The sequence below is a fragment of the Anabrus simplex genome, chromosome 1 (genome assembly GCF_040414725.1).
Source record: "Anabrus simplex isolate iqAnaSimp1 chromosome 1, ASM4041472v1, whole genome shotgun sequence".
In the NCBI taxonomy this organism is placed as follows: Eukaryota; Metazoa; Arthropoda; class Insecta; order Orthoptera; family Tettigoniidae; genus Anabrus; species Anabrus simplex.
Window position 1 is genome coordinate 26,133,056 of NC_090265.1, and position 25,276 is coordinate 26,158,331.

The 25,276-nt window shown below is 37.4% G+C and overlaps 1 protein-coding gene across 2 annotated transcripts in view; it reads left to right on the forward strand.

Annotated features, from left to right (window-relative positions):
• Positions 1 to 25,276, forward strand: part of LOC136883508 (zinc finger MYND domain-containing protein 11) — a 313,597-nt gene that overhangs the window by 56,583 nt on the left and 231,738 nt on the right. For both annotated transcript variants that reach the window (XM_067155881.2, XM_068229918.1), the window contains exon 3: positions 13,910 to 14,061. In XM_067155881.2, coding sequence (XP_067011982.1) covers positions 13,910 to 14,061 — 152 coding nt within the window. The remainder of the gene's footprint in view (positions 1 to 13,909; positions 14,062 to 25,276) is intronic.

The following is a 25,276-nucleotide window of genomic DNA, read 5'->3' on the forward strand; positions in this document are numbered from 1 at the left end:
CCATCTCGTAACATCGTCTAGGTCTCATTTACAATCCTCGCAACTCATTTACTACTCTGTAGAGTATAACATCATCCGCAAATAGCCTTATGTGTGATTCCAGTGTTTTACATATATCAGTTATATATATAAGGTCCAATAACACTGCCCTGTAAGACACCCCCGCCCCTACTAATCATTACAGGATCATATAAAACTTCACATACTCTAATTCTCTGAGAAATGTAGCCACCCATTCAACCATTCTTTTGTCTAATCCAGTAGCCCTCATTTTTGTCAGTAATCTCCCATGATCTACCCTATCAAAAGCTTTGGATAGTTCGATAGTAATACGGTCCATTTGACCTCCTGAATCTGAACTATCTGCTATATCTTGCGGGAATCCTACAAGTTGAGCTTCACTGGAATAATCTTTCCTAAACCTGAATTTTCTTCTATCACACCAGTTAGTAATTTTCTTAACGTGTCTTAATATAATCAGGAAGAATGTTTTTGTAGTAGTGTGCTTCACACGCTCCCTGCCAATTGCCATTATGCTCTACCTATATTTTGGGGTCTCTTATACAGTCTTAACATTTCCACTGTGAAACAGTTTACGCCTTATCTCCTTCATATTGTGTGTTAGGAGTAGATGCAGTGAAAGAATCTGTAGGAACTGATTCAGAGATTTTAAGGTGGCTGAATGAACCTTTGTCAGAAAGTTGAGGAAGTGCATGATCTGTAATATGCACATGCATTCCATGTAGTACTCTCATTTCTTTGTGTGTGTGTTTTTTTTGCGTGTAGTGCCATGCATGAACTTTGGAATACAATAGTGCTCTGCACGTGTACTGGAGGGTTATAACGACCAGTAATAATGCATATTTTTAAAGAAGGCCAATGCTCAACCAAGTGTTGTTATTATAGGTGTGATTTTTTGGTATCAACGATAAATGCTAAATGTGTTAAAAAGATAATTTTATGTATAGAAACTAAAAATCCCTTCATAAAAAGTCCTAAATTGTCCAATTCACAAAATTGCCGTACAATTATGATTTTATCAATAATTTTCAAAAAAATGGATATTCCTTGCAAAATGGAAGTGAATCATCAGTACAGTATATACATGGTTATCAAGAAAGGTGGAAAAATCATGTTTGGAGAATAGTTACAGCAAGATTTTCCCAGAGAAATTCTCAAGTACTACCTAAAAAACAAGGTCATAAGTCACCCAGAGAAATCATGAGGGAATGCTTTATAGAATCATAACAGGCCACTAGGTCTAATATGTGAATGGATGATAGCGATGGTGTTGGTGTTGATCCAAAGAATCCAACACATTGGAGAAACTCTTAAAACAGAGCGAGACATTTATGCTGCATAATGTATATGTATGACATTCATTGACATTGAAAAGGCATACAACAGTGTCCCCAGGACTAAAGTTTGGGACAGTCTGGTGCAAAAGAAATTGGACAGAGATTAATAGAAATGATCATGGCAATGTACAAGGAATGTTGTAGTTGCGTGCGAACACAATTTGGCAGGACAAGTTGGTCCAAAATTACTAGTGGGCTGAGACAGGGAAGTGTTCTGTCACCAATCCAGTTTAAAATAGTAATGGATGACATCATGAAAACAGCAAAAGCAGCATATGGAGGAAGAGAAATGAACATGTTGTTATTTGCAGATGATGATGTGATTTGGAGAGAAGACGACATGAAGGTTCAAGAACAGTTGGATGTGGTGAATGGGAAGATTGAAGAGTGTGGATTGAAAATAAGTGTAGAAAAAAGTAAAACTCTTATTTGGACTAGAGGGGAGAAGGAAGGGAAAGGTCAAATTAGACATACAGACAGACAAGTCCCTGGAAGTAGTGGAGACGTTCAAGTACCTGGGGAGTGAATTAATGGAAAATGCTCGACTGGATGCTGAGATTAGTAAGAGGATTCAATCTGGAAGCTGTTTCTATCATAGTGTAAGAAACATGTGGGGCAAAGATGTGCCAATGGAAGCAAAGGAAACTTTGTACAAGATGTATTACGTACCCATAACAACTTACGGAGCAGAAACTTGGACAGTGACAAAGAAGGACGAGAGTTGAATACAGGCAGCTGAAATTTCTTGAAGAGTATGATACAAACGAGCAGAAGAGACAAAATAAGGAATGATGAGAAAATCTGGGAAGTGGAGTGGAAAAAATTAATGATAGAATAGAGAAGAGCCGATTAAGATGGTTTGGGCACATAAAGCCAATGAGTTATGAAAGAATGCCAAAAAAAAAAAGTGATGGAAATGCAAATGCAAGGAAGGAGAGGCCGCGGAAGACCATGATTGAGATGGAAGGACACAATCCAACGCAGTAATAGATAAAGAAACCTGAACTGCGACACTGTTTTGGAGGAGGAGTGGTTGAAAGACTGAAGAAAGTGGAGAGGAATCATATTTGCCCCTACCCGGCTACAGCTGGTTAATGGGAAATGATGATGATGATGATTGATGATGAAAGTATATGTATTAAATAATAATGACCAGCTGAATGAATTTTATTTTTATTTAAGAGTTAATTAATGAGTATGATTTAATATGATTCTTTCCAGGCTGAGTAGCTCACTTGTTAGAGCGCTGGCCTTCTGAGCCCAACTTAGCAGGTTTGATCCTGGCTTAGTCCAGTGGTATTTGAGGGTGCTCAAATATGTCGGCCTTGTGTCTGTAGATTTACAAGCACATAAAAACATTCTGGCACCTCGGCATCTTCAAAACCATAAAAATTTTAGTTAGTGGGACATCGATAAAAACCGATAACATTATTATTAATACTTATTTATAATACATCATCTATCCCATAGCTTGAAGTGGTTGGTCATTTCACATTTCCAAAATATAGATATATTCACATTGAAACAATCTTTGCTTGGTATTCAATAATAATATTAAAAATATCATTATACAAGAACTTGAAAAATGATGTAAACTGAAATGATCTAAATCATATGTGCTGGTGCCTAGTAATAGACATTTTTAAGTTATGACAACGGGTGTTACTTTGGTTGTGGACTAACCTGTCGTGGATGATGAATTTCTTGTGTTTGCTCGTATAGAAAGCTGCTTGTAGAGTATTGCTGATGAGTGGGTTACAACTCGAACCTGCGACAGGAAATTATTTTACATTTAGTGTTAATTGTATAAAGCAGGGGTTTCCGAATGACGGCCCACCGCCTGAAACCATATTTTGTACTCCGCAAGGGCTTTTTTAAATATACTTCAAGAAATGTGAAGAAAATTTATAAAAAATGTCATAGCTCTTTCAAAAATGTATTAATTGTTATACCCTTTACAGACCCAAGTCAGAACTAATTTTTACTTTAATATTATTTCTTGTTTTTATCTGAATAGATTATTGATTTTTTAAAAATCCAAACATTTGGCAGGACATTTTAAGCAATGTAGCATCCAATGAATATCAAGAAATACTTTAACTGGAATTGGTGTAAGGAACGGCTTCAATTCTTCATTCTTTTCTCATTGGTAAACAGTGCTGCACTTTGGAAGACGCTTTCATGGAAATACAGTACACTGCTGGGTATATCTTTGCTGCCTTGACACTACTAAATTATTGTTCTTTTAAGTTTTGTTTTGACTGCATTATTAATTTGTTTGTGTTTAGGTTGTTTTTACTTTTTGTCATTTGTCAAATATTAATTCAAATGAACTGACATTGTTGGGTGCTCTTCTTCCTAATTAAATTGTCCTGGGTATAACAATTTTGTTTGATTTCACTCTTTTATGCAGTTTAAGAGAGAGTTTTAAGCAATTAAAATTATTAAACCTTCATTTCAGTTGAACTATGCATATTATTTCATACTGATACCTCTGTTGTATTTGCAGAATTTTACAAAAATTGGCCTTTTATTAGTGTGGTCTGCAATCATGCGTAGGGTTTCCGTGTGGCCCTCAAGCTCCCACTAATTGGAAACCCCTGGTGTAGAGTGAGACAAGGTTGTGGACTCTTGTCTGTCTTGTTCACTCTGTATATTGTAGAGGCTATGAAGGAATTTGCTAGAGCTAACATCAAGGTAAATTGAGTGCAGTTAACGACAGTTCAATTTGCTGATGGTATAGTTCTTATTGCTGAAGAGGAACATATGAGCGAGAAGTTGAAGCAGATCAATAATATGAAAATTAATAAAAAGAATGAAGTTAAGAAATGCACTTATAATCTTATGATCTGACATCTGGTTGGAAGGTAACAAGTTGAATCAAGTAAAATCATTTACTTATTTCAGCAACCTCATAAAATCAGATTTTGGGAGGAAATTGTAACCTGGATAGCACAACCAAAGTCAACTATTAACAAAAGGGAAAGTCTTCTGACATCTAATAACACATCTAATAACACAAAAGAGGTTTTTAAAGACGTACTGTAAATTGCTGTAATTACATGGCTTGGGAACATGGGTATAGTAGAGCATTTGAGATGTGGTACTCGTGACGTTTATTGTATATATCTTAGAAAGGAAAAGAATGAAGCAGTACTCCTCTTAATACAAAAGAGGTTGTTGATGCCACTGAGACAAAACTGAACTTATCGGCTACGTGATAAGGCACTCTTGTTGATGCACCGTGCTAGTGGAGGGATGTGCTGAAGGCAGAATGTGCAGAGGAATACCTAAAGCAGCATTCCTCGATACCATCAGACAAGGACAACTTTATCATGAAATCAAAACTACTGGATGGAATAAGACTACCAATATACTACTTCTGTATTTTCCATCAGCCTTTGGGATGATGATGATGATTATGATGATGATGTAGAGACTTTTGAAATTTGTAATATCTCTGGAAGTTGATTTGACTTACCTAGCTGAGTGGTTGCACACTTGGTTCTAGTGAGATTGTGTCTGCTGGCAGTCTGTCAACCTCTACCCTCATGTGCTAACATGTGGGCCAAGGTTCATTTGTGGTACAGTTAACCTGCATTTTTTTGTCATTTGAACTATATCATTAGCTCTGTGAGCTTCCTTATCACCTTTCTCTCAGTATTATCACTCTCCAACCCCTCCATGGGCTTAGTTTATTTCTGCTTATTTCAGACGTCATTTCTATACATGAAGGGAAATTTGGGACAACTTTCTTATATTCTAAAGAACAAGCAGTTCGGGCTTAGGTTTTGTGATTGTCAAGTATTTAAATATTTAGTCATTAATTTGAATGAACTTGTGTGATGATATGTCCAGTTCCTTGGCTGAATGGTCAGCGTGCTGGCCTTCGATTCTAATGACCCTAGGTTTGATTCCCTGGGGTCTGGTGGTTTTTAATTGTGCCTAATTTATTTCTCATCCTCAGGGAATGGGTGTTTGTGTTCATCTATAACTAACTTGCAGACATACAATGGATCTATCAGACCTGTCTATAAATGTTTAGAAGAAAAAGTTATGTTAGACATCAACAGCACATTTTTCTAGATATTGTACACACTTTATTTTACATTATCAACGTTATTAACATAATAATGGACACACAAATCTGATTATGACTGTATCATTTAAAAAAAAATGTGATTGTACTTCAGAATGGAAAAGTATGACGTGAAAAGATGACTGTATTACAAGAGTACATAGAAACATGTGACTACTTCACATGATCAGTGATATGCTTGGCAGTCATCCTAGTTAGTATCATTGGTATTCCTCAGATATTCCCGACACAGAACTGATGAGTCATAATGAAAATCTACAGCCTGTTTCCAGTCATTCGACCAGGTCAGGAATGGCATGAATGAAGCCCCCATCTAACGGTGAGGATAGGAATTATGCCAGCTGCCGAAGCCTGTCACACTCCTCTGGGGCAGGGATTAATGAATGACAAATGAAATGATATTGGAGTGTGTTGCTGGAATGAAATATGACAGGGAAAACTGTAGTACCCAGAGAAAAACCCATCCCACCTCCGCTTTGTCCAGCACAAATCTCACATGGAGTGACTGGGATTTGAACAACGGAACCCAGTGATGAAATATAGTTACATCATTTTTATGTGTGTATTGAATAAGTACGCCTACTCCAACCCGATTATATGTGAATTAGCTGTCAATACAGATCAATATGAAATTTTTTAAATATGATACAGAACTGATTGATTTATTTAATTAATTAATTAATTAATTAATTAATTAATTAATTAATTAATTTATTTATTTATTATGAACAGTTACTCAACCAATTATATACAATTCAATAAAACAATATACACAACAAGTACACCTTAAATAAAACTATTTTCCTAAAATAATTACCAAGTTAAAACTAAACCTAGAGACCATTATATACACATTTACAACACCTTAAATAAGTAAAAATGAACCCCCTTAAATAGTTTCATTGATTAAACTAAATCTAGAGATATTTACATCCAAACATTTATATATTTTACAGAGAGGACCTTAGATTCTCCAAACACAGGAATTAACACTTTCTGCAGAAATACTACAGTTTTCTGTCTTCCCCATGTTTGCCCTTTCCAGGCTGCTCCTTTAAAGTAGCTGTAGTGGTTTGTCCATGAAACTTAAGGCAGTTGGAGAAAAGGCACAGTCATCGGTGAGGAAAGTCGTGCCTAAATAAATATTTTAGTTCCTGTATACATGATGAAACGGGTATTTTGTTCAATAAACAGGTGTTATTTATAGAAACATACATGCAAAGAAACAGATCTCTTGCAACAGTTATTACATGAAAACTCACAGCGAGTTTACAAGACGCAGTTGCTCGACAATGGGTACTTTAGTGTGTGCCACAAAAATTGGAGACTGCTACACCAGGCAGGCTCTTTTAGGAAGATACTTGAAGAGGGCTGGTCTGTGACATGAGACAATCTATAATAAAGATTGTGTCTGTGTGTCTGTGATCCAGCAGGGTTAATAATACACATTTTTTCATCTTCATACAGCACACCACAGAAACATGCAATAGTGAGAATGTCCCTCACATTATGCTAGCATCAAGAAGGCTGGGTCTATATCATCTGTCAACCCCAATAAACAGGCCAGAGAAGAAACTTATATGATAATCTGTCATAAAGAGAGAGGAAAATGAAAGGAACACACAATAGGTTAAACACAGTGACAGGTCAGTGTGGGAAGAGAGAGCAATAGAAAGAAGAACACTGAGCAAGTGGCCGTGCGGTTAGGGGCGCGCAGCTGTGAGCTTGCATTCGGGAGATAGTGGGTTCAAATCCCGCTGTCGGCAACCTTGAAGATGGTTTTCAGTGATTTCCCATTTTCACACTAGGCAAATGCTGGGGCTGTACCTTAATTAAGACACGGCCGCTTCCTTCCCGCTCCTAGACCTTTCCTATCCCATCACCATAAGACCTTATCTATGACGGTGCGACGTGAAGCAAAGTGTTAAAAAAAAAAATATATATATATACAAGAGCAAACTGAAGACACAGAAGGGCAAGGACTAACTCTGCATCTTCAAATACATGCGCTGTTTCTTCACCGGTTGCAGTTCTTCTTAGTCCCTGCCGAGCTCATTTCTGCTCCTAGCTTCATCAGGAGAGCGGACATCAACACTCGTTAAGAGGCTGTTTTGGCAGATCTTCAGTCTTGTGTGAAATGTAGTATATTGAAGTATCGTATGGCATAAAATGTACAGAAACACAATTGAATATATTACAATAATAAGAAAACATAATTTCAAGACAGAATGTCCTGTCCTTCCACCCACTCTAACACTACCTCTGATGGAATCAAGAAATCAGCCCATTAGGCATGTAGCTGCCGATATTGTGGGGGATAGTTTGCTGTGGGACACCACAATCGCATTCTGGTGACGTTAAGCTGTTCCACTTCTAAAGTGAGTCCCTGCATCTTCCATGGCCCGTTCAGACTCTGTTAAGAGTGACCCACTACCTGCATGGTAGATGAAATCCACCAGCATTAAGCACAGGAAATCTGACAATTTTTCCAATCCATATTTTCAACACAGATTTTTCCTAAAATATTTTCTCCAAATACATAATTCCCATTTATATCTATCCATTTATGACCAACTTTTACAGGTATCAACTCTCTCTACAAATTTAAAAATTCAAATTTCTACCACAACTTCAGTCACAGTTTTCACAGAAGATATTACTTTGAATCATTATTCTTTTTGTGCAATTAATAAAGCAATAAAGACTTACAAATGTATCCAATAAATATTTTAGCCTATTAAAATGGGCTTTCAAAAAACTACCTGCCCCACTCAAAACTTTTGACGTGGTTAATGCCATACTACTTATATATTTGGAAAAAAAATGACATTTTTATGAACGTACCTTGTAGCCTTTAGACAATTAAAGAAGCGTACAGAGTTTGATTGCTCAAGAGCTTATGGTTCCTGACAGAAGTGTACCAAACGATTTTGAAATTGTTGCATATAACGTTAACTGACACCTTAGTGGGAGTGGCAGTAAGCTGCAGTTTTGTTAGAGGAACATACAAATATTATATACTGTATATATTTGGATTCAGGACAGCTTACTGTATTTGGTGAAGTGAGAAACCAAAGTGAATTTTATATGACTTTTTATGTCCAGGTGTACATAAGGTCTCTAATCACCATAAAATATTAAAGCCATTATATTAAAACAGTGCTGATGGTTGTAATATTATTAGACTTTTATCAGCACACAATTTTGGTTTAGAAGCAGTTTTCAGACTTTAAGGTCCATCATCTTTGATTATGTGGATTAGCATGTTTTAATAATAATAATAATAATAATAATAATAATAATAATAATAATAATAATAATAATAATATCAACAACAGCAGCAAGAACAACACAATGATGTCTCTTGTAGCAATAGCCCTGTTAACTTCTCTAAGTTTGATTTACTTGCCTCTATTTTACCAGTTAAGTTTGCAATCACTTTCTGATCTTGCAGAATCAGGTTTTTTGGTATTAATAATGTGCTTGTCATAAAGATCTCTCATTAATGACCTGGTTGGTTATTGAACTCTCAGTTGTCCTATATAATTTACAGTTGACAGGAAGTGCAGTTAGATGAGGGTAGAGCACACCTGCACCATGCATGAGGGCTTCTCTGGTGTTCTGGTAATTGTAGTTATTGCTCATTATTCCCATTATACTGTGCTTTTCAGTTCCTAAATGGCTGCTCATTGTACTTTATGATGTTAGAGGGAAAGCTTTGCCCAGTAGGTCCACTTAGCAGCTCCAAGCTAGGCTTATACCATAGAACCTACAGATAGATCCTCTTAACCATTATCTTACATGGTTTCTTCAGAATACTACTCTAGAACAGGGCAGGAAGAAGAGAATTTATTGTTAAAATGGTCAACTTCCTGCATTTAACACTGCTGGCTCAAATGAACAATATTTAAAACCAAAAGTGCTGGGACTTAAGGCTACCAACAATGGCCAGAATGAACAATATTTAAATTGGAAATGTTTGTGAATTTAAGGCTGCTAACAGAAGTCAAAATATTTAAATTAGGAAGTTTGTGAATTTAAGGCTGCTAACAGAGGTCAAAATATTTAAATTAGGAAGTTTGTGAATTTAAGGCTGCTGACAGTGGTCAAAATATTTATATTAGAAAGTGTGGTAATTTAATGTTGCTAACAGTGGTCAAAATATTTGAATTAGAAAGTTTGTGAATTTAAGGCTGCTAACAATGGTCCAAATATTTAAATTGGGAAGTTTGTGAATTTAAGGCAGCTAAAATGGTCAGAATATTTAAATTAGAAAGTTCCTTTTTAAGTTCCTTAATTGTCGTTTTAATTTTAACACTTCAGATTTAGAATCATCGGATTTAGGCGTGTTGGTGAACTGGATATTGCTGATATCCCGAGGGGATTCAGAATCAAGAAGGATGTCTTCACCTGAAGATTATCAGATGATTTTCTTTTTTGGGAGGGGATTTCCTTTTAGTTACAGTACTAGACAAATACTTAGGCAAATTAGGAAATATATGTGGAACAGAATAGTCTTTCAATCGCCAGTTGGTTCATTGGTGAAGTACTTACTTTCCTTCTATCACAAATTTTTCAAATTTAACAGTTAAATCTTCTGAAAAGTGAGCATCACAGATGTTGGACTTTTCAGTAAGTTTCCTATCCTTCCTTGGTATGGCCCCACTTGATAAAATGTTCCTTATCTTTTAGGGGGTTTGAAAAAGTCTTGCCTCTTTACAGTCCTTATAGCCTGGTCTGCATCCTGGCACAAAACAGTAAGGCATCTTCACTACTCGCATTAAGCACTCAGGAAAATGCAAGGGCTAAACGCTTTTTACTTGCATTAAATAGCAAGAAAATTATCGCACGAAGATAACTGCAACACACGGCAAGAAATTCAGTTCTTTCACGTAATGATTCCTACAATAGCATTTCAGGTATTAATACTATGAAGTAATAGTGTAAGCACTTGTATATCAATAAAAGTTTGCACAGAACACCACCAACACACTCCAACCGATTAAAAACTTCAGATATCGCACATAAACATACATGGAGATCATGTAGCCAAAGTCGACTGGAGCGTTGCGTAGTGGACAATGCAACCCGATCCGTATTCAATACATGCTTATGGTGTTGCTGCAGTTGTTTTACTCGTACCGTGATGTCTTTTGTAGCCTCCTCCTTAAGTAATACATCCCAAGTGTAGTGACGAGGGATGTTATCATATGCCTTCTCTGTGTCAAGAAAGACTACTGTTCAAGCCTTATGCCTCTTCCAGTTTTTCTCCAACATCATTCCAGTATAAAAGATAAGGCCAATAACGGATCGATCAGGTCTAAATTAAGGGGGCTTATATACCGCGAGATGTCAAAATTTCTGTTTTCTCATTTTTGCATTTGTGTGAAAGACCACACCTTTCCTAGTAAATCCGTTAAATTTCAGAGCTAAATTCAGCATTTTGGCAAAGATATAGCGTATTACGTGGGACCATGTACACATCTGCAGGTATGAAGTGTTGAACTTTCAAAGCTATTTTCCCGAAAGTTTTTTTTTTTGGGAGGGAAAATGTAAAATCTCTGGAACTATTGGAGAAAACTGCATGAAGGTTGGCACAAATGTCCCTATTAATGATCTCTACAGGATGAAGCACGTTCATGATATATTTTAAAATAACTACGGTATACTTGGAAAATTAAATAAAAACTACATTTTTACAGACAATTTAAATTTTTAATTTTTTAAAAGTGATTTCCATTATTACAGTCATAATGCTTCATCATTTAGATTTAAGCATCTTCTTTACAGGAAAAAAGAATCAGTCAATGCAGAGCAGTATTTTTGTTACATCATGTTTTTTGTGATTTCTCTCTCTCCAGTCATTCCACTCATGACTGATTATCGTGACCCAAGGACTTTGTTGTTTCTTTTATAAGCTGATACCATTCTGTACGTACTTGCGTTTTCCGGACAGTAACTCTCCATGGTAAGCCCATGATCTCTCTTACTTGATCAACCCATCTTTTTGCGACCCGTCCTCGTGTCCTTGTACCAGAAACTTTTCCTTGGACAATTAATTTTTCCAGGTTGTCATCCTCTCTTCTCATAGTGTGACCAAAGAATTACAGGATTCTCTGGTACACAACTTGGCATAAAATTTCTTGTATTCTAATTTCCCGGATGACAGAATCATTTGTTCGCCTGGCTGTCCACGGTATTTGCAACATCCTTCTCCAACACCATATTTCAAATGCTTTGATTCGATTCCTGTCTTTAGCTTTTATGGTCCAAGTTTCGCATATGTTTTTTAGTAACTCATGTAATACTTAATATGCTGTTCCCATTCATATATGAAGTGGAAGCTCTATGTGTCTATTAAAAGCATGTCAGCTTTCTTCATTCTGTGTTGCATGCTAATGAAGATATAATGTAATACTGTATTTATCTGTATCAAAGGTTAGAGAAAGGTCCACCTATTCAAGCCTATTCAAGGTGGACCTTTCTGTACCCTTTGATAGTGGTAAATTGTCAATACGGATCATAATGAAGTTCATAACTTACGATATTTACCTGACATCTCGTGCTGTATGAGCCCCTTAAAGTTGTTCCCCTTCTAGATTCGGTTTGACAGTCCTCTTCTTTCCTTGCAGTACAGATTCATAGATCATAAGACCACACAAAAGAAGAGTTATTGCCACTATAATTTGAACTGTTCTTCTGATCCTGTTCTGGAAAAAGAAAAAGGAAATTCAAAAATTAAATTTTTTTAACCCTTTGCCGTTCCCCATTTAAAAGCAGATGCTCGGCCATAATTAGTGTTTTCTGACAGTTCTTTAAATGCCAATAGGGACAGCAGCATAAATACCACCCTTTAAAAGAAAATAACTAGAAGTCAAACGAATAAAGATATAAATGTAATTTCTTTTGCATTTCATTCCTAAATTATTCATGCATATAAATGTGTACTCACCTAATTTTGAATATTCACATTTCGCTCCTGACAGTAATCCAAAAAGCACCCCGTCCTGCACAGTGGTAGATCACACTGCTTACATTTGAATGTTGTTTGTTTGCCTTTCCCAGAAGCTGCCCTATTTTAAATTTGTAAACATAAAGCTCACACTTTGGCATGACCAGGTGTTTTCATAAGAGAATGAAATAATTTAGGGGATGGACTGCCGATGGGTAAACTTCTTTTCCTGCCTGTACATTTGCGGGACGTGAAGTTCCCAATCAGTTATTGCACCAAGTTGCGCCGGAAGTTCAGCTGTCTGTTTCCATGAGCTGTGAGAGCTGGTTGCTATTGCATGAGTGTTAGTGTCTTGCCAGGTAGTGTCTGCAGGGCCAGTTTTTCTTTGTAAATATTCAGCATGAATATTCATCTGCTCTGCTACTAGCTCATAAAATTACGATCCCACAAATAATTTTAAAAAATATTTTTCTGAACTCCCGGAAGGTAAATCGTGGTTTGGAATACCAATATAAATGGCCTGTTATTGGACTGGCATTGAAAATGAAAATCCACAGCCTGTTTCCAGTCAGTTGACTGGGTCAGGAACGGAATGAATGAAGCCCCCATCTAGCGGCGGGGATAGGAATCATACTGGTTGCCGAAGCCTGTCGCACTCCTGGGGCAGTGATAAATGAATGACGGATGAAATGAATGATATTAGAGAGTGTTGCTGGAATGAATTATGACAGGGAAAACCAGAGTACCCGGAGAAAAACCCATGTCCCACCTATGCTTTGTCCAGCACAAATCTTGCATGGAGTGACTGGGATTTGAACCACGGAACCCAGCGGTGAGAGGCTGGCTCGTTGCCGCCTGAGCCATGGAGGCTGTTGGTCGGGTATTGTTTTCCCATATTTTCAGTTCATTAAAACGAATATTGTGACTCCAGATATCACCAGTAACATTTCTTTGTAGTCCTGTCCCTCAATCTTCACACAATAATTGTTCACGCTCGTGATTCTTGGAATCATCACTACTACATTCATCAGAATGCAGTTCTGAAACACAATTAAAAAACTCACCATCTCCACCAACTTCTAACATATCTTCAGTTTCTCATTCTTTCATGCCTTTCGATACAACTCAATGGTTAGACAACATGGTGTGAACTAGAACAAGAATAATCTCTAACTGAAAGACATTGTTTATAAAGTAGGTCTGCTTGGGAAATACACACAGGAAATGCTGTCAACAAGTTCCTTACAGCTTGCTGAGTCAAGGGAATACAGTGAGATTTCACAAGACCCTTCAATATATCTCTCAACACACTTCTAATGGACGCGAGTGTGATGAGTGTTTTGGAGCACAGCAGGCGGGTGAAAATATTTGAGCGCTCTGGAGCATTAGGGACGCCAATAATTTAAGGTATACCTCCCCCCTTTAGGAAACTGCTTGTTAACAAAATTAGATTTAGAGAGATGTGTTTGCAACATCTTGTATTAATTGTTAATGTTACAGGCTTTTCTCTGCCATGTCACGCCGTCGCGTGTCATGCCCACAGATCACTCAGCAGTTGTGGGATGCCATCAAAATCATCCGATGTCAGCGCCAAGTACCGAACGTGGCCCGGATCAGCCGTTACATGTCGCGAGTTCATGGAATCAGTGAAGGTATGGCTCATTCTGTATTCAAATTGAACCAAATACTCCAAACTTTGGGATGCTTTTATTGTTCATCCCTAGTTATTTGTACTTGTTCATCAGTATTATCTTTTTTCTGTGTCCATGCTGACATCTTAAGTTTTAAGGCCATGCAGCTTCATTGCTGAAGAAAGAGTGAATGACATGCTGTACTTCACTTCAGGACGAAACAATTCATGTTTCAGGTGATAGCCTAGTCATTTGGGATATCAGTTCATAGTTCTGTTCTGTTATATTCCTGTCTTGGCCTGTCCCGACATTTCCCTCAGACTAATTGAACAAGTCCTGAGTGTCAAGATTCTGGCCGTATTTTGCCAGTTCTCTCACCAATTCGATTCAGCACCCTTTCATTTGTTATCCCATCTACCCATATCACCTTTTGTATTCTTTTGTAACACCCCATTTCAAGTGCTTCTATTCTCTTTCTGCACTCTTTACTATCTCGTATTTCATTTCTGTACATTGCCACACTCCACATACAAGTCTTCAAAACACATTATCATCGGTAAGTCCCAGGGTTTTGATTACCTCTCCCTGAACTGTGATACATTTTGCAAATTACTCTTTGATTCCCTTTACTACAGATTCTACATAGACATAAAAAACGGAACAGGGCAGACTGCACCACTGTTTCGCTTCTTTCTGGATAGCTCCTTCCTTTTCAGATGCCTTATTAGTTAACACTGTAAGATTGATTTTGGTGTAGGTTTTAGATGACCCATCTTCCTCACTATTCTGTCCCAGTTACCTTCAGAATCTCAGATAGCTTGTATTTTATATTTACAATTTTCACTGCCAGATTTGCTTCCAATAACACTTTATTTATTATTGAAAACACGCACATGCCGTGCAGAATACCATTAAATTACATTTACATTACTTTTCTTTGCTATAAGCTATGATGGATTTCTGTCTATTCCTACATTTTACAATATGTTATCTATCACAGAATTCCAAGCACAACTCACACACACATTTGTCATTTGGTTCATGAAATAATTTGTTGCAGCACACATTGTGGTGAAAACCATGGATCGCCAATCTCGTCATGTGTTGCATATCATGATTGGCTTCTATCCATGGCCTGTCTTGCATAGCAGATGTTGCATAGAAGTCCTCTGGTATGTTACTTTTCTTTTCATGCAGATCTTGTATAAGCTGTTTGAAGCTGGTACTACCTGGAAGTATGAGCTCGCATCTCAAATCTTCTATTAAGGTCTCCCTGGTAAGCTCATACACTTGCCTCGATCTTGCATTCTGCGGAACTCCTAAAATTCTCTTTAAGTATCTAGCCTTTACTTGCTCCAATTCTTTCAGCTGTTTGTATGTGAGGTATTCTCCCACTAATTCTAGGCCATAAGTCAGAACAGGTAGTATCTTTAATCTAAACAGGTCCATAGATGTGCTAATCAATATTTGTGTGATGTTTCTGATTTCATTCATAGCTCTAGTGGCCACCACTGCTCTAGATCTTATATGTAATCTGAAACTCTTTCCTGTTGTTTGGAATGTGATACCTAGATATTTAAAATTGTTAGCCCTGTTGAGTAGTTTGCCATTGCATTTGACGTTCTCTGCTTCAGTGAGTCTTCCTCCTTTCCTAAATACTACCGATTCCATCTTCTCTTGTTTGATTTCACAACTTGATTCAGTAGAACTAGAATATTGTTTGTACAGTTACATTGAATGACCTTGGTGTGTATTGTTATTAATTATTTAAAGATCCGCCTTGTCAGTACAGTTCAAAGAGTAGTATATTTGCTAATAACGCACCAAATTGGCAGATCTTTAAATAATTAATAACATTGATTTAAGTCAGTACAGACCATTGGTTGCCATTATGGTCAAAATTATAGATACTTTGTTTGTACACTGGGAGATTTGCTTGTACTACTACCCAATTTCTCAACCAGTCCTGTGTAAAAGTCTGACGTTTGTTATTCTGCACTGTTTATTTTCCAGCTGTAGGTCAAAATTACTCAAATGTGTTATTATTTTAGATATATCTCTTATTAGAGACATATTATTTATGTCCGAGGCCAAAGTTTTGCTCTTAGAAGAATCTAATAGCTTTCTAAGAACATTTACTTTTTCACGTAATTCATTGATCACTTGTGCCCTCTGAAATAATAGGTATTTAAATAGTTTAGGGTCTATTTTACCTGTGAGGAAACCTTAATGTGTACATCTTTCAGAGAGCCCAGGCAGAGTTTCATACCCTTCTAATTTCTCTGTTGCGTTCAACTGTGAAGCAGCATTAAGAAAGCTAAATCATGTGGGTAACAATACAGGGCAATTACTGTCAATTTTCAAGTTTCGCTACGCTTGCAACTTCTGAAAGCACTGTGCTATTTTTGTCTTTTGATGAACCATTTGTGAAACTGCGTAACCTTCCTTCCTTCCTTCCTTCCTTCCTTTCTTTCTTTCTTTCTTTGTCCGGTCAGATAAGAATTTCTAAAAATTAACAGTTGAGATGGCCGTATCAGTTGCTTGAAAGATGCGTTCCTTTTTGCCCTGTTGATGGAGTTGGGGATACAGCAGCAAGTGCCTGGTATCCAGGACAGCTTCACATTTGCCAAGGATAACTGATTCTGGTCTCAATATTGGAACGGAACAAAGTAAGGATGAATCATGCCACATATAGATAGGGTTGCCATACGTCCCAGAAAACCAGGATTGTTCCGGATTAGAGTGGTAGGCCTATAAATAATGTCCCGTCTGGCTGACTAAAAGTCCCGGATTTTTAAAAGTAATCCCTTTACTCCTGAAGGAAATACAATTTAAACACCTGTCCAATCTCTTAAAACTTCGAGTAAATTGAATGGTCGAGACTCAAGAAGTATCCATTAAATTTTACCTTATCAATCGTATCCATGAAGTAGTCAAAGTAAACTATCGAATTATCGCTTCTTTCTACGCACTTCCGGTGTTACAGATTGTTTTCTTTTATTTCTTTTATTTTTATATAAGAATCTTGTTCTATTCTATGTTCGAAGAAGAAGAAGAAGAAGAAGAAGAAGATGTAGGAATTAATTAAATTCAGTTTGATATTATGACTGAGTGAATATTTAACATTTTTAAGTATGGCATCGAAATGGAAAACAAAATTTAAAGATGAATACACCAAAGATTTTCCTTCAATAAAACTAGGTAGAAGTGAATATGAGGCGAAATGTAAACTATGCAAGTAAGTTTCTTTTATTTTTATATAAGAAATAGAACAAATGATTGGTGAAAGAATTTCATTTACGGTTTTCCATTTACTTGAAGTCAGACTTGGTAATTTAAAAGAATATTTTTCTTTACAGTTGCTATTTTTTGATTGCACATGGGGGAAAAAGTGACATCAAAGATCACGTAGGTACAGTGAAGCACAGGAATTCCGTAAATTCTGCGTCCTCCAGTAAGCAACTGACGAATTATTTCAACTCCACCACGTGTACGAGCAAGTTATTCCCAACTATGTTCAACAATTCGAAAAGCAAAAACATTTTCCAGTGCAAAGACAAAACCTGAGGCAGTAGTAAGGTAATTTTGCCTTTAATACAAGCGGAAGTGAAAGAAAATATTTCAAAGTGTGATTTTGTTTGTATTAGTACAGATGCTAGCAATCATAAGCATCATAAGATTTTTCCTGTAATTGTGCAATATTTTGACAAAGAGGAAGTTATCCAGTCGAAACTATTAGACCTTGTTGAGGGTAGCAATGAAAATTCTGACACAATTTATGAATTAATTCATAATGTTATAGGACATAATAACAGTGAGAAAATTAGTGCATATGGGGGCGATAATACAAATACAAATTTTGGGAGTCTGGCTAGAAAAGGTGAAAACAATGTTTTCACAAATTTGAAGTCAAAATTAACTACACCAATTGTAGGGGTTGGTTGTCCAGCCCATATTTTACATAATGCCCTACAAATTGGTGCTGACTGTCTCCCTGTAGATGTTCAGACACTTTAATAGTGAAAGTGTACAATTACTTTTCTCCATATATTGTTAGAGTTGCATCACTCATGGAGTTTTGTGAATTTCTTAATGTTACATGTAAAAACAAGATGGTTAAGTTTATTTCCGGCACTTGAAAGATTTTTACGTATGTTTCAGCCATTGAAATCTTATTTCATGTCACAAGACAAATGTCCAGTTCTCCTGAAGTCTTTTTTCTCAAATGAAGTTGGTGAGGCTTATTTTTGGTTTCTCATGGCACAGATGAATGTTTCGGAAGTCCATTGCCAGGATTCAATAAATGAGGTTAGGATGGTAAGCAATGGCAAACTACCTCACTCCTCATCTTGCCTAGTACGCCCCATTTGGGCTCTGCCATTGGTTTTTGCAGTTTCCCTATAACTGCATAGCTTTTGGTGGTGCTGTTTGAGGATCCAGCCAGCCTTTGGGCTGATGACCTAACAGACAACCACCAGTGTCAAAATGTTGAAATACCGTGATTCTGTACAGTCATCACTAAAGTACAACTGCCATAATAAAACATAACTTGTAATATACTGTAAAGAGTTTCTTATTAAAAGTATGCCAAATACTAGCCTACATTTGAACTTATTTGCTAATATGTATTTGTCCCAGTTTTGTGGCAGACAATTATGGCAACCCTACATATAGATAGATAGGAACATCAGTGAGATAAACACAATGGCAGGTCAGTATGAAAAGAGGAAACAAGGACAAACACTTAACACTTTTAGTGCCAGGCAAAAATGTGGAAATGTAAAAATATGGTCTAAAAGTGCCAGGCTGTTCTGATGGAAAATGGCGCCTTTCAGAGAAAAGAATGTAACTCCTCTGTTTTAAAATATAAGAAAGCAAAACTTGATCAGGGAGTGCAAAACATTGTTATCTAAATTCAGGATTACTTTCAGATCATCATGAAATTTATTCATTATGTTATTACTTAATTAATTAAAATAATTTATTCTGGAAAATAAAAGTTCGAAAATTTTATTATTCCTATCAACACATGCTTACAAATAAAGTAAAACCAAACGCTGGAGGGCACACATACATAATACAAGAACCAAGAAAAACATTTTGTTTGTTCTAAAAATATCTGCAGGGGTGTCAAAGATCGGAAATTCTAAAATCTAGCTCGTGACTGGTGGGTCAGGTGGTGACCTCTTAGACTTTGTGGACAATGATTCCGGTCTTGGTGACAAATCAAGTGCTGTTTCCGCTTAAGGCAATGAATTAATTACCTTGCAGAATGTGACTGTACATAACCAAACAAGTGATAGTGATGATGCTCATACTAATAGTGACTGGGAAGAAAGGAATGTTGACCAGGATAATACTGCACAGGCTCCACAACAGTTCCTGGACCCATTAGTTGTTTAATTTACTCCTCTCTACACCACTCTTCTTACACTTCGACACCATCCTTTTACGAGTTGCGCGTAAAGAAGTCAAGGAACTTTAATATTGCTAGAGATTATCGATTGACAGAAAACAAAAGAATGTCGTCGGAACATGGTAGCTTGAATGAAGGGCCATGGCCTACCAAGCAACTGTTGCTCAGCCTAAGGGCCTGGAGATTATGAGGTGTTGTGTGGTCAGCACGACGGATCCTCTCAGCTGTTATTCTTGGCTTTCTAGACCGGGGCTGCCATCTCACAGTCAGGTAGCTCCTCAATTGGAATCGCATAGGCTGTGTGGACCTCGAACCATTCCTCAGATCCAGGTAAAAATCCCTGACCTGGCCGGGAATCGAACCTGGGGCCTCTGGTTAAGAAGCGGGCACATTACCCCTACACCTCAGGGCGGGCATAGTCATGCCATGATTAGGCACAATTTTCAGTCTAGAAGTCTACTGTATCAACAAAGAAACGAAGCGTCTCTCAGAGCGAAGATGGCAAGGTTCGTTCATTTTTGAAGATCGCTTACGACCACTTTGGCACTAAGAGAGTTAAGGACAAGAGAGAGAAATAGTCACCACTCGGGGGTTTGAGGTTGATTTGTAGATGTGAAATGAAGTAGCACAGAATCCAGGTTTGGTTGCATGTCATCGTGCAACTGAGAAATGGCATTGTGGCGTTCTTGCAGGCCATAGAGAAACGTTTATCTCCAGAGTACACTGTCAATGTGTCTTGTCAGTTTTGTGTAGCAGCCACTGGTTGAGGTTTTTTCACCTTGTCAGTCACCTTCCGATGTCTTGCCGCACACCTCCTACTAACAGTTATCTCATCCATTGTCTGATGTGGTTTTTCGTCTGAGTGAGTAAATGTATGGTTTGGGGCACGTAGCTGTCTGTTTGCATTCAGGAGATAGTGGGTTTGAATCCCACAGTTGGGACCCCTGAAGATGGTTTTCTATGGTTTCCCATTTTCACACTGGCAAATGCTAGGGCTGTACCTAAATTAAGGCCATGGCCACTTCCTTCCCGCTCCCAGCGCTTTCGTATCCTATCTTCGCCATAAGTCGGTGTGACGTAAAGCAAATTAAAAAAAAAAATCCTCAGGAATAACCTTCCTGTACTACTCGCTTATTTATAACAGCTGTCTTCTACATTTTTCGTCACCCGAGGGGAACTTTGTGAACCATCACTAAACGATATCCTGACTGAATGTTGTGCTCATATTACTTGATGTGTTGCGGTTCAACTTCTACTCACAAAGGTAAAGAATGTGAAGATCTTGTTTCTGCATCATATCACTTTGATATCCTTGCGAACTGCAGGAGCATGACTTATTCTGTCCATACCAATGAGCACTCTGGCAAGTTTTTTCATTGTTATTGCAGTAAAACCTGCCTTTAGCAGAACCTTTATGAACCAAAAAACTGTCCATATCGGAAAAATTTCCCAGTCCCATGAATTATGGTTTAATATCCATGTAAGTTTACCTGTATTTAGCGGAAATTGAAGGACATTTTGTGACTAACTGAAAAAATATTTAAATTTTCTTCCCAAACCTCAGTTCATGTTGATCTAAGATGGCCGAGATAGCATTCAGCCAGGAAAAGAATTCGGACCGCCTAGTTGTAAGGCAGCAACTTTATCTGTAGACCATGATAGGGATATTCTGTGTGATTTGGACATCCCTTACTGTAGTAATGCGTAAAGACTGAAACTTCAGGCAGGAAACTTAGGAACCTCCTTTATACCTTATCTGATTTCATCACAATGCGAGTGTAACCTTTATGAGTTGTTGACTAACAGAACTCAGGAATTCAGGAGGTGCTGCTTAACAATGCAGTGCAGTTTTCGTAGAAAGGTCACAGATTTAGCATGCTTACAGTGTTGAAGGAAGTCTGCGGAGCGGCTGGAGACATTTGTGGTAGTGCTGATGAACTAGTGTACAAAAGTGTGTGATTTTTTAACCATCTTTATGATCCGGAATCCTGCATAGAAATCATATAGGTGTTGATTCCCATAGGGAACCTGAAATATTTGTCCCGAACGAGTAAATTGATCATACCATTTATATAATGTCCAATAACGGACCATTTATATTGGTATCCTGCACACAAGGAAAAAATTTCCAATCCCATGGGTTTCCTCTGAGGACAGGTTTTACTGTGTTGTTGTTATTGTTATTATTATTATTATTATTGTTATTATTATTATTATTATTATTATTATTATTATTATTATTATTATTATTATTATTAGCTGATGTACCCGTGCTTCGCTACAGAATTCTACATTGTATACAGAATTCTAGGTTAGGTAGTGTACACGTTGTGAGCAAGATTGTATTAAATTGCATAGCTCTTAACGTTACCCTAGAAACTCGAGGGAGAAGTCGCCAAACATCTTTTCTCATTTGAAGACTGAATTAGGGAATTTTCACTGTAATAGTAGACCCGCTTGCATACCATCAGTCAGTCAGGTTGGGGAGCTTTCATTAGAATGGTAGACACTCAATCTCCACCTGCCTTTTTACATCCTCAAAAAGACTCAGTGGTTTTCCCAACTGAAATGAACATACATTACAAAGACATCGGTCGGAATGGCGCGATTAAAAACAATGCTTTCATATGAAATACTCGATCAAATGAAAAAGCACACGTTCTCACTTTTAACGAACAGTACTACGCTGCCGATCTAACAGTCCAAAGTTCCCGAGCTGGAATTACCAAGCCGCAGAGAGCCGTGAACACTCTTTGTCCCTTTCTGGCGGGGAGGGGGTCGAATAGTGGCGACTCCCAGAGCAAAAGCTATGCCCTTTTACTAATCTCTTTCCTAGGAGTAACTGATGAGTCAGAAAGTATCAATTCACTACACTGGAGACAGATTTTTCCTTCCAAGTTGGAGGAGAAACCCCTCTTCATGGCTAATTTGGAATGAAATGAATGAAGAATTTAATAAAAATGAAGAGGAAGAAGGTTTTCTTAAGAAACGGCTCTTTTCAGGCTTGAATTTTGAGTTATTTAGTGAATTGCGGTACTATAGTTCGGAATAGGTCTAAATTTTTATTCTAGACCTGGCCATACTACTACTCTACTAAGTGAGCCTCTGCCTTAAGTATGCCCACTGCTCATTCAAAACAGCGCATCAGAGTAGGGATCGAATAGCTGGAATACTATGATGAACCAGTTAGTTACGTTTCAGCTGTATCAGAAAATATATGAACCAGAGGAAGGGCTTGCTAAAGAAGAAAGTTTTCTAACTCCCGGGCTATTTCCCGCCAATATTCAGTCAGGCTATTATACTCTGTACGCATCAGTAATCCCATCTATCGGAGTTGAGAGGCAGCATAAGAGACAAAGAACATCACAACAAGCAATGGTCAATGTAACGTTGTTATTGATCAATGTTATGCGCTTTCGATATTGTAGGCTTTCACATTTAGTTTTCTTCCGACTCTGAAATACCACTCTTATCATAGTCGGTACGGTAAAACTGAATAAAACATAAATTACTGGAAATTGTATTCTCTATAACTTTTATGTAGTACTTTTCAATAGGATGAATAACATAGATATTTAAAAATTACATTTTAGGTGACTTCCAATAAAAAAACAATTTCATCTAGGGTGAATAAAATTGTTTATAGCTTAGACTGTAGTTTCTTATTTCCCAACTGTATATACCGGTTTTCATTAAATTCTGCTAATCCATTTTCTCACGGCTCGGCGTTGATATCGGCTTAGCAACAAAAATACAAATTCACGAACATCTATGTTATCATAGCCGGTACCGTAAAAATGTATAAGACATAAGTGGTCTGAAATTTATTTCTATATAACTTTGCTTATGTAGTATTTATCGATACGACCACTAATAATATAATTATTTGAGAATTAAATTTTAGGCCTTCCCCTAAACTACATTTCACTCAGCGTGAAATAAATTATTTATAGCGTGGATTGTAGTGGCTCCTTCTCCGACTTTGCATACCAATTTTTAGTGAGATAGGACCACTAATAATGTAAATATTTAAGAATTAAGTTTTAGGCCTTCTCCTAAACTACCATTTCACTCAGTGTGAATAAAATTATTTATAGCCTAGATTGTAGCGCCTTAATCCGACTTTGCATACCACTGATAACATAAATATTTGAAAATTAAATTTTAGACCTTCCCCTAAACTACCATCTCAATCAGCGTGAATAAAATTATTTATATCCTAGATTATAGCAACTTATTCCCCGACTTTGCATAACGATTTTCATTAAATTCTCCTTTAGCCGTTTTCTAGTGATGCGCGTACATACAGACAGACATAAGTTACGGAAAAGTAAAAAGTGCATTTCCTTGTTACTGTGAACATGACTGATACAGAAATACTATTCTTTTCAAATTCTGAGCAATGTATAGACAAGACTCTTATTTTATATACATAGATTGATTATACATATCAGACAGAAATTGCAAATCTAAAATAAGTACCGTATAAAAAATACATAAACCTAACAGGCATGTATAGAACACTGATCTAGATTTGTATGTCCAAGATGAATGAGGAGTCTGTTGCTAAAGAATGCCAGGTCTGTTTTGGTTGCTCTTGTCGTAGGAGTGGGGGAGGGTTCAGGAGATGAGATAGGTGACGATACGAACAAGGTCCTCCTGAATACTGTGGGTGTGTGTGAAGAGGGTATTCATTCACAATGTGCAATATGGTCTGGAACCTCTTTTCCAATCACACCCTGGGGAGTTCTTGAAGGAACGTGAAGGTACATCTTCTACAGTTGGTGCAGAACCTGTTTAAAGATCTCCACGTCCGAAGATTCGTGACATCTCCGAGGACTATATCACCAAACTCTTGGATCAAATATTTGAGTAGTGCTTTTTTATTATGATTTCATATAATGGTTTGATGCATTCCTCTTTGCTTTCCTATCATAGGCCATAATTTTTAATTTTTTTAACAACCTTCCTCTGCATAAAATGATTCTTTTTCCCTGGCGGTTTGCTCTGCATACAGTACTTCTCTTTTAGTTTTGGACATGTGAACTTGTATCGTCACCTATCTCTACTCCAAAACAGACCTGGCGTTCTTTAGCGACAGGCTCCTCCTTTTCATCTTTACTGACTGACTCCTCAGGATCAATTTTGATTTTAATTTCAGAGCTCTCATTGCCTTTCCTCTTTTCTGACACTCGTTGTTCAAAGGATCAGTATGTTTTAGGGGTTCATTTTTATTTACAATATCCCTGACCTTTTGTAACTAAAAGGACATGGTTCTGTAACTTGTTCTGTTCATCTTGGATGATGCTAGGACTGTACTTGCTGGAGCTAACAACTGATGGGGTTTGGGAAGGGACAGCTGTATATATATACAATACTCATCTTAATAACAATACTCTTCTTAATAACAGGCGAAAAGACAAGAAAGCTGTAGACAGTTTCTGGGAAGAACTGGATGATACACTGAAAAGCATACCACACAGACAAGTAAAGATACTTGTAGGTGATTATAATGCACAAGTAGGGAGGGAGAAGCAACATAAGGGGATAGTAGGCGAGTACCCAGCACACAAGAGGACGAACAAAAACGGAGAAAGGTTAATTGAACTATGACCGGGCGAGTTGGCCGTGCGCGTAGAGGCGCGCGGCTGTGAGCTTGCATCCGGGAGATAGTAGGTTCGAATCCCACTATCGGCAGCCCTGAAGATGGTTTTCCGTGGTTTCCCATTTTCACACCAGGCAAATGCTGGGGCTGTACCTTAATTAAGGCCACGGCCGCTTCCAACTCCTAGGCCTTTCCTATCCCATCGTCGCCATAAG